General features: G+C 45.1%; 1 protein-coding gene across 1 annotated transcript in view; it reads left to right on the plus strand.

Annotated features, from left to right (window-relative positions):
- TDRD10 (tudor domain containing 10) overlaps positions 1-11,085 on the plus strand; it is a 39,469-nt gene that overhangs the window by 1,004 nt on the left and 27,380 nt on the right. The window contains exons 3-4 of the mRNA XM_004693637.2: positions 3,315-3,394; positions 5,460-5,518. Coding sequence (XP_004693694.1) covers positions 3,315-3,394; positions 5,460-5,518 — 139 coding nt within the window. The remainder of the gene's footprint in view (positions 1-3,314; positions 3,395-5,459; positions 5,519-11,085) is intronic.

Genomic DNA, 11,085 nt, shown 5'->3' on the forward strand with positions numbered 1-11,085 from the left:
TGGTGGAAGTTGTAGTCCCCACTTCTAATTTGGGGTGTCTGGGCGCGTTGTTATCCTTTGGGCTCGCGCTAGAAGTGTCTGCAGAATTATTTCGTGGGGATGGTCGGTGGAAGTGGGCAGTGGAGGTTAAACCTCTGCGGATATGGGGGAGACTTTGTGCAGAACTATGAGTCCCTTTGCGTTAAAAATGCTTTTGCCATACCCCTTCCCCCACTCCCGAAGCAATTGAAAAGCTTTTTAGGTTTTAAAAAGCCGTGAGGCAGGGGCTTGAGCGCTACCGCTCAAGTCCTCAAATACCGTGCGGCTGAATGATCCCGGCCACCCTTGTTCTCCATTTGTATGGAACGGATTTTGCGAGGTGGGATGGGAGATGCTGATGCTTACCATCAGCGTCCTGAAAGACGCCTCTTGACGTTGAGATAATTTGCACACCATAAAGGACACCCGTTTAAGTGTGTTGTTCACAGGTTTTTAGTATATTTCGTGCATCCCATGTGTGCCCATGTTTTAATTTCTCTTGAGTAGGAATGGGATAACCAGAATTCTCAGTTTAATTTTTTTGAGACAAGTGCCAAACTCTTTTTCCAAAGTAGTTGCACCATTTTAATCCCCACCAGTAATTTGAGGGTTTCCAGTTCTCCACATCCTGGGCAATTATTACTGTTTTTTTATTGCAGCCGTTCTAGTTGGCTTGAAGAGGCATTGTTCAGGTGTTGATTTGTCTTTCCCCGCTGGTTAAAGATGTTAAACATAGTTGTTGGTCATTTGAACAAATGTATCACTTTTTAATTGGTTCATTTATCTTATTGAGTTGTAAGAATTTATATAAATTTGTCTTTTTCTTTTTTCTTTTTAAAAACACAAATTAAGATTCTTCTTAAAGCTAGCAATGGAGTGGGAGTTTATAACTTTGGAGTCATATAGTCTGGATCAAAACCAAAAGAGGCTTTTCCATTTATAAGCATAAAGCAGATCTTGGACAAATGAAGGGATTACTACTGTCCGACTGCCCTGGACTTCAGTAAAATGGGGTAATGGTGCTTAACTCTTAGGGTCTCTGTGAGGACTCAAGAAGGCAGTCACTACCTATTTAGCAGCTGCACCTGGCAGGCCCTCAGCACGTTCTCCAGATTTATGCTGGGCGTTTGCTTGGGAGATATTGGTGCCTGCCCTATTCCAGAAGCCTATAGTTTTTTCCAGAGATTATCAGGAAACTGGGACTAACACCCAGAGTCCTGGTTCTGCCCACAGACCTCCCCATTTTCATTTATCCATATCTCAGCCTTAATTCTGTTAACCATTTTTAGTTCTATTAAGATTTAGTTGTGTCTGAAACTGTTGTTTCCACCCACAGCTGGGAGCAATTTAGAGGAAAGAGTTACCGTTTTCCTTTGTTTTTATTGTCTTAATTTGTTTTTCCTAAAGTAAAAAAAAAAAGTCATTTAAAATGACACTGACAACCTCCTTAACTGTAGGAAAAGAACCAAGGCTGTGGAGTTACAGAGCTGGGCTCTCTCAGTAGCTTTTGAATTTTAAGCAAATCATCTGATGTCCTTGAGTATTAGCCATTTCAGCTGTAAAATGGGACAGTGATGCTCACAAGGTCCTAGGGAAGGGTCAGTAAGAAATCCAGAAAAAGAAAAAAACAAGCAGTGGTGACCATTTATGGAACTCTTATCCACTGCAGGTGCTTTAAGCACATGCTCTCACTTCACTTGGTTGATGGCAGTGGTGTTTGATTGCCACTCAATAGACACAACGTGTGTGCCTAGGTTTTCAGGCTGCACTGACTCCAAAAGCTGCTTCTAATTCCAAAAGTCTAGTTCTCTCCCCAGGCTGGCCACTTTGCAGAGGTAGGTGTGGATTTAAAGTTGCTCTTACACCTGTGTTTGCTTTCCATTTGCTGTTATAGTCCCACTTTTGAGGCGATCTGGGCTAATCTATTTTCAGGTCAGCAGATTAGCAACCTTGATTTCCCTTTTGTGTAACCATACATGTGTGACGTGGTGATTTTTAAGTAATATATTTGGTTTTCTTCCCCTTTGTGGGGCCAGATCTAAAACACTGTTAGTTTCCTAAGTGATAATAGCAATGGAGTTGACTTTTGTTATGTTAATGAGGCGATTTAGTAACCCCAAGCTCTAGGAAAGATAGGCTCGGGGCTAGTTGCCTAAAGATTCAACCAAATGATTCTGGGATTGGAATTTTCAGCCTCTGGGTGGGGGGAGTAGAGCTGGCAGTTGAATTGCTGTTGACCTTTGAACAGTGCACTTGTTAGGGTCATCCTCTTTCCACACTCAGGAATTTGAATATAACAGCCACATATGTGTTCCCAATCCAAGGATACAATCAACCTGCATCTGAGAATGGCTGAATCTGAATGCAGAGCCGGAAGGTAGAAAAAAATCTGTGTTTAAGTGGACCCCAAGTCAAACCCTAGTCGTCCACGGTCAGCTTTTTTTTGCCAGTGACTAATGACCTAGTCAGCAGTGACTCTTCAGTGAAGCTGCCATAGACCCCAAAAGGACAGGGTTAGAAGAACTGGGAAGGTTGGAGAGGACATGGAAAACCTTTTGCCCTTATCTGCCTGAGTTATGTCCTTCCTGAGTTATGACCTTTTATAATAAACCAGTGATCTAGTCAATGAGATGTTTCTTTGAGTTCTGTGTAGTCACTGATGGAGACCAAGGAGGGGGTAGTTGGAACTTCCCACCTGTGGTCAATCTGTGAAGCACTGACCTGGATTTGTGATGGGCATCTGAAGGAGGTAGAGCAGTTCCCGTGGATTCTGGGTAGGGAGTGTCCAAATTGAGTTGAACCGTAGCATACCCAGCGGGTATTGAGAAATTACTTGGTGTGGGGAAACACCATCCTCACCAACATTGGGAGTGGTGGCCAAAACCCTTAATAGTTTCTGGAGATTAGAAGAGGCCACTCTGGGGGTGCTGATTCTGCCTGCCAAGTGCCTTACGTGGTAGTGGTAGTGAATGTCCCAGTGTTCTGCTAACTGATTGATTGACCTTACAGGTGATCCCGTTGGACAGAAACAACAGCATGTAAGTTGCTTTCTTTTTCTGATAAACTCATTCCTCTTCATCCCATTCCATGCCTATTGATTCTAACCCTACATGTGCTTTAGCTCTTAGCAATGAAAGAGGTCCAGTAGTAGAGGGCTTCCTGGCTTGGGAGGAGGCAGGGAACCCCTCCGTTGGGAGTAGGGGTGGAGACTTCTGCAGGACCCTGCTGCTTGTATTCAAGCTCCTCTTGTGGAGCTGGGGCTTGCGAGGTGCAACACTGAGACCTGTGTTTGATAGGTCCTGGAGCAGCGGTGACTTCCGACCCCCTGCTAAACTATTTGGGAAGAATGGAGTGTTGGAGGAACAGAAATCTCCACGTGAGTTAGCCTGGGGGTTGATTGGTGTGGGACCTCAGTCTGTAATCTGGATCCAAACGAATCTGTAGATTTCCCTTGTTATACTAAAGTTGAACATTCCCATGAAATCAGAATGGCAAAGAAGCAATTGTCATAATGCATAGGGACACATTTTTCAGTGCTCCAAGGCCCCAGAAGAGCCTGTCAAATTGTACCAAACAACATGTACAACCTAAAATAACACTAATGTAGTAAAAGCAGAATAAGATAAATACATATACAGCCTGTTTAAAGTAGTCCCCGGGGAAGGTCCGTCGCACTGGTTGGGGTGCACACACCTCTAGAATGGCTGCTAAAAAATTGACACTGAATGCCCTTTTCCCTTTTCACCCTTTGCTGTAATCAGGAATCCTCAGATTCCTTTTGGTTAACGAGAACAGGTACTAGTGTAGGCCTTTCATAAAAGTGACGTGTAGAGTGAAACTTTGAAAAATGGAGGAGACCTGTAGTCCGTTTCTGTTTAGGCATGAGCTGTGGGGTCCTCCTAGACTCTGCTCTTGCTCCCGTGAGCCACCATGTCCTGCCCCAGTGCAGACCTCATTCATTGTTGCATTTGCTGCTTTGCTCCAAATGCTGTTTTTTTTATCTTGTCTTCTTCCATGTCACCCTCCTCCATGTCTGAAGTGGTCTTTTTTTAAATTTATATTTATTTATGCATACAGAACTGGGGTACAGGCCAGAGGTGCAGGCACAGTGAGAGGATTCACTAGAGACAGAGCAGGGAGCAGAGCCAGCAGACTGACAAAGTACACTGCCAAGTGGTCGGGTCAGGAGAGGTCTGCTGCGCCATGTGGGTCACCTGTGGGGCAGGAATCGAACTTGCACAGCAGTGGCTTCAGAGAGCCCAGCAGCACTGTGCTTTAACCTGTTAAGCCACCAGGGAGGGCCAGAAAATGTTTGTATTGAGTACCCGTGGAAAGAACACCGTGGATATGTTGTTTTAAATGAAAGATTATTGTGCGAGTCTGCCTGTTTAATTTTATTACATCTAAAGGCACCTTTGTACAGTGCTTGTTCCCACCAATATTCCACTTGCGAACCCCAACCCTACTCCTGGGCTTGCTGGCCCGCTCCCATCACTCTGACTCCTCCTGCACACCCCAGATCAGTGGTGGGCCCACGAGCCTGGTCCTTGACCCGGTGTTCCTGGGCCACAGAGCAGGCTGCTCTGATCCCCAGGAGCAGCAGGGAGGCGGTCAGAGGCAGAGCTGATCAGAAGCCCCTCGCAGGGCGGGCGTGTGGAGCGCTTCTCGGACTCCATGTTGGAACTTGCTACGGAGCAGGAGGCCGCCCTGTTTTCTCCCGGTGTGAGCTCTGGGTTCCTCAGCAGCCAGGGCTTAAGTCTCCACGCCTCACGTGTGTGCATGTGCTGGCACCTCTGCCTGCACCCCCTTCCTGTCCACCTCCTCTCGTCCCCCGCTCAGCTGCATGTTACCCCTGGCACACGGTGTGGACACTCCACATGGTACCCCAGGGAAGGGCTGCACTCCCGGTGTGCTGACGGCCCTGTGCGTGCTCCCCACCCTGGCCCTGGCGCCTAGGGCCAGCACTCCACGCTGGGCCCTTCTCTGACTTTGATATGTGCTTGCTGTATAGCCGGGAACGCAGTAAGCAGCCAGTGCTCCCGAGGGACAGTAGGCGAGTGTGTGCTTAACACTGAAGGAATCATGTCCTGCCTCACCTGTTCTGACTCCTCTGAATCCACTTAGCGCAATCTGCCTTTTTTTTTTTTAAAGATTTATTTTATTTGTACATACAGAACTGGGGTACAGGCCAGAGGCTCAGGGGTGGCGAGAGGCTTCACCAGAGACAGAGTGGGGGGCAGAACAGGCAGATGGACGAAGTACACTGCTGAGGGGAGCAGCGGGCGGGTCAGGAGAGGTCTGCCTCGCCATGTGGTCTCCTCCGGGGCAGGCGGGAATCGAACTCATGCGGAAGCGGCTTTAGCTTCTCAGTGTAGTGCTTTAACCCGCTGCGCCACCAGGGAGGGCCGCAATCTGCCTTTTTAATGTGGTTCTTTTCTTAGGAATCAAGCGGAGAGAGACGCAGGTGTATGTTGGCAATCTTCCGCTGGACATCTCTGAGGTATTCTTCACTCTGTGAACACCTGCTTATCTTCTTGTTCGCCCCATGTGGCTAATTTACCTGCCATAACTTAATTTTGTCACTTATGAAGACATTTTAGGGCTGAGCATGTGCAAGCCGTCGCTGGCGGGGGACGGGGAGACCATCTCCTTGCGGTCTGCCTTGGACACCCCAGGCCCAGCACGGGGAGGCCTGCCAGGTGGACCCCCCTATAACCTGGACGGTTGGTTGCCTGGTGTGTCCCTCTGGACAGAGAGGCGACGGTGAGGCAGCTCCCTCGGGAAGGGGCCTCGTTAGAGTTCAGCTGTGGCTCCTTCATGGTCAGGAGCCGTCAGGCATCTATTTTGAGTGAGTCAGGGCGGTCAGTCACTTTGGACTTGAAGTAGAAAGTATTTTGACTCCGGGAATCTTCCTGTCGGGGTAGGTCAGATGGACAGACCTGAAATAATTATAGGACAACACATACTTAACCTTCATAAGTAGTGTATGTGAAGCACAGGTGAAAGGAAAATGGGAGTGCAGTTTATCAAGCTGAAACAGCCTGGCTTTTTAGTTACGCTTTTGCGCCAAGCGATGACTGAGGTTTACCATGCTTGAAAGGAAATAACCTAACCCTTGTCCTAAAGGAGCAGTATCTGGGAGGGATGAGAAGAGCCTGCTGCATACATTTGCCAACGATGTCCTGGCTCCATGCCCCTGCCAGTCAGTCAGCTAAACCAGATCTCTACCAAGCTGCACCTGTTCCTTAGATACTGTTGTATCCATTGCTGTAGTAGTAGCCCCAGGTAGGCGTCAAGAAATAGGCTAAATGCTTCCTTAGAGTGGGTTTACTACATCCTTACATTAAGAATTTATGTGGCTCCTGGGTGGTGTCTTCCTCTAAGAGATGAGGCGGCCCAGGCTCCACGTGGTCCACTTCCTCAGCCCAATGCACAGTCCTGGTCAGTGGGCAGCTGAGAGTTGACCCCATGTCCAGTTGCTCCCCACGTACAAAGTCATGGAACCAGCAGGACACATAAATAACTCACCGTAATAAAAGCTGGACCTGTTATGTTTTTATCTGAGAGAAGAAAAACTGTACTCCAGCATGGAGAATGAAATAATTCATTTTGACCCGTTGAATGCAGTTCATACTCAGCCAAAGGAGTGGGTTGGGAGATCTTGCACCTGATAGAAGAGAGTGTTGGGACAGAGCCCCTCTGCCTCCTGGCAGACTGGCACAGCCTGTTACTGGGCAGTGAAATGGGGACAGGAGCTCCAGGCACGATCTCCACAGTGGTCTGGGGGTGGCAGGGTATTGAGAAGCTGCACCTCCTCTCCCCCAGAAACTGTTTCAAAGCCTAGCCCCTGGTGCCTGCTGGGCAGTGGTGTGGGTGACCTTTGGGCCTGCTCCTGAGGGCCACAGGAAAGCCTTCCCCCAGTGTTTACTTTCAACACACAGACTTAGGCCAGCTTCATAGGAAAGACTTGAGCTAAAGAAGTAGGATTTGAAAAAAAAAATTTTCTGACAATAGCAATGCCTTCTTGAGAAATAACTGAGACAACTTACAAACCGACAAATTATTAGTAAATACCAAGTGTTGGTATTGGTAGAAGGTGAAAGTCTTGAATCAGAAATGAAGGGTGATTTGTTACTTGTCGCAATCACAATAACCAGCATTCTTTTTTTACTTTCCCTTGCATTGATATTTCTTTTTTATTGAGCTATTCTTTACATACCATAAAGTTCACTATTTTATAAGCATGCACTTGAGCGATTTTTAGCATATTCACAAGGTTGTGCAGCCATCACCACTAATTCAGAATACTTTTATTGCATCTCCCCCAATAAACCCTGTGCACGTTAGCAGGCACCCCCTCTCTCCTTTTTCTCCAGCCCCTGGGAGACAACCAATGACTTTTTGCCTGCATTCTGGACTCACGGAAAGGACCTCACACAGTGTGTGCTATTTGGGGTTTTCTCTTGCTTAGCAGCATATTTTCAAGGTCTACCCACGTTGCAGCAAGGGTTCGTGCTTCATTGCCTTAAAACACCGAATGATACATGGGTTGTGTAGCTCTTTCTCCATGGATATCTGGGTTGCATCCACTTTTTGCCCATTCTCACTAGTGCTGCTCTGAACCTTTTGTGTTTGTGTAAACACATGTGTCTGGTTCTCTTGGCGATAAACCTAGGACTGGAATTCTTGGGTCACGTGATAACTTTATAGGTAATTTTTTTTTAGGGGAACTGCAAACTGCTTTCCAAAACAGCCATACCATTGGCATTCACATCAGCAGAAGGATTCCAGTTTTTTTATTTCCTCCCTCACCAAAACCTGTTGTCTTTTTGATTATAGCTTGCTAGTGGCTGTGTCATTGTGGTTTTGCTTTGCATTCCCTTAGGGACTGAGATGCATATTTTCATGTGCTTTTTGGCCATTTGTATATCTTTGGAAAAATATCTACTCAGATCCTTCGGGTAACTGGTTTGCCTTTTTATTATTGAGCTGTTAGAGTTTCCTATATAACCTAATACAAATCTCTTGTCGGGCATATGATTTACAGTATCTTCTTTCTTTTATACGGTCTAAAATAGCCTCCTCGACACACAGTCTTCTGTTTTGATGCCATCCAGGTTCTGTTTTTCTTTGGTTGCTTCTGCTTTAGGTGTCATGTATGAGAGAGTTTGGTAGTTTGAGTTTTTATGTTTTGATTTCCAGTCTTTTAAAAGTTAGTCCTTTTTGGGGGGCTCTCCCTGGTGGCATAACGTGTTAAAATAACACATTATGAAGCTCTATGAAGCCACTGCAGCATGAGTTCAATCCCCACCCTGGAGGTGACCCATATGGCGCAGCAGACCTCTCCTGACCTGCCTGCTGCTTCCCTCAGCAGTGCACTTCAGTAGATCTTCCTGTTTTGCTTCCCACTGTGTCTCTGGTGAGTCCTGACACCCACCACACCTCTGGCCTGTACCCCAGTTCTGTAAGCATAAATAAATAAATATTTTTTAAAAATAGTCCTTTTTTAAAAAAAAATTATAATAGTCCTTTTTTTAAAAAAAGATTTATTTTTACATATACGACCTAGGGTAAAGGCCAGAGGTGCAGAGATGGTAAGAAGATTCACCAGAGAGAGTGGGGAACAGAACAGGCAGATGGACTAAAATACACTGCTGAGGGGAGCAGCAGCTGCACGAGGAGAGATCTGCTACGCCACGTGGGTCACCTCCCCAGCTGGGGATCGAACCCATGTTGCAGTGGCTATGGACAGCTTCATAGTGCTGTGCTTTAACCTGTTGTGCCACTAGGGAGAGCCCAAAAAATTAGTTCTTTTGTATGATGTGAGGTTGGGGTGAGTTTATTCTCCTATATGTAGATACCCAGTTATCCCAGCAACATTTGGTAAATGTTAGATGTTAATTTTGCTACTCTCCCCAGGGAATTTCTTAGAACCCTTGTCAAAAATTAGCTGACCTTAAATGTAGCAGTTTCTGCATGGACCCATTTCTAGTTTATTGATCTGCATATCTGTGTGTTTTTATGCCAGTGCTATATTTGTTTACTATAGTTTGGCAGTAAATTTTGAAATGTCATTCACCCACTCTTGAACTCACTAGTTTGCTTTCTATACTCACCAGTTTTCTTAAACTGATTTTGCTGAGTATATAAATAACCTATATGTTGCCAAATGACTTAAAAACTTTCATATGTCTCCATAATTATGAGAGATCAGATAACCCGAAAATCCTCTCATTAGAAAATACTTGGAAATGGAGGTTACCATATAAGAGATACTTTTTTTTTAAAAAAAAGATTTATTTATTCATACAGAACTGGGGTACAGGCCAGAGATGTAGAGGGTGAGAGGATTCACCAGGGACAGAGTGGGGAGCAGAACAGGCAGATCGACAAAGTGCACTGCTGAGGGGAGCAGCAGGTGGGTCAGGAGAGGTCTGCCTCGCCTGCCATGTGGTCTCCTCCAGGGCAGGCGGGGATCGAACTCATGCGGAAGTGGCTTAAGCTTCTTTGTGCAGTGCTTTAACCCGCTGCGCCACCAGGGAGGGCCATAAGAGAGACTTTTTAAAAATGCACAGTTGAGGCCTAAGAAAGTTTGAATTAGAACAGCCACGTGTGGACAGGCAATGACACCTTGGACCTGTGAGGAGACACTGATACCACTACGGAACAGGGCCCTTGTAGGATTGGGCTCTCCCTCCAAGAGTGAGCCACAGAAGCTTTGCTTACTGTCTCAGGGTGGTGCTGAAGGTCATCTGTCTTCACCTGGACCTGGGGCTGGTCGGGTGATCAGTCTCCCCAAGAACCTGCAACAATGGACCTGCTCTCATATTGGGGTTTAAATTCATATTACTACATGGCCAGAGAACCTTCAAGCTAAAAGTAAGCCTTCGATAAAATTAAAACCCAAATCCACGAAAAAAAAACAACAACAACAGGTTGAAAGTTGAAAGGAATCTACATATTAGAAATGAAAATTAGGTTGGTTGAATATAAGCTCAATATATAAAAGTCAGTTGAATAGTCCTTTCATTCCCAATGAGGAACCAAAACTACAAGAAAGTAGAAATAAATCTAATAAAAGTTACAGAAGGCATATATACAGAAAATTATGACTTTATTGAAAGACAGTAAGGATGACTTAAATAGATGAAAGATAGGTTTAAAATCTTTAAATTGATCTATAGATCCAATACCATTTTGATCCAGCTATTCAAAGGTTTTCCAAAGAACTTGATAGCTGATTCAAAAACTTACATGAAACAGAAAAGTCCCAGAAGAATAGAGAGGCAGAGAGGAGAGCAGATTCTCCACTGTGCTCTGATGACCTCAGCGTGTGGGTACAGAGCTAGATAGCTTCTGACTTCTGAAACAGAATGGAAAGCCCAGAGCTGGGCCATACTTAACGTGAACACTTGTGTGTGTCTAGACCGGTGTGTCACAGATCAATGAGAGGGCTATTCAGTAAACTGGTTCTGAGACATTTGCTTACCCATGCAAGAAAAATGAAACTGGACCTTTACTTCAGATATATTCTAGATTGATCAAGGGCTTAAAAATGTACGACAAACAATACTTAACGATGTGATTTTGACAGCTTTCCCTTAGAGGCCAGGAACAAGATAGGAATAATGACTATTGCTATTTCTGTCAGCCTTGAACTGGTGATTTTGGTTAGTGCATTAAGGTCAGGAAAAAGCAAGACAGAATTGGAAAGAAAGAAAGAAAAGCATCATCAATGCAGATGATGGGGCTTGTAGAAAATAATTTCAGTTATCTGCTATTAACTTGTACCTTTCCCCCAAACTGTAAGCCTGTTTATTCTGTTGCCTGTTATCTCTGCTTGGGTAAATAATCATCTCGAACTTAATGTGTCCAATAAGTGGCAACAACATTTTTCTTAGGCCTAAAACCTGAGAAATATTCTCCTCTCACATCTTACATTTTCCCCACACTTCACATTCCATCTGTCATCAGACAATTTTGGCTGTATCTTAAATATAAACCTAGAAATAAACAAAACAATCTTTTATATCAGAAGAGAGAATAGAGTATCTTTAAATTGGCAAA

The sequence above is a fragment of the Condylura cristata genome, unplaced genomic scaffold, assembly GCF_000260355.1.
Source record: "Condylura cristata isolate star-nosed mole 26May11 unplaced genomic scaffold, ConCri1.0 scaffold00040, whole genome shotgun sequence".
Classification (NCBI taxonomy): domain Eukaryota; kingdom Metazoa; phylum Chordata; class Mammalia; order Eulipotyphla; family Talpidae; genus Condylura; species Condylura cristata.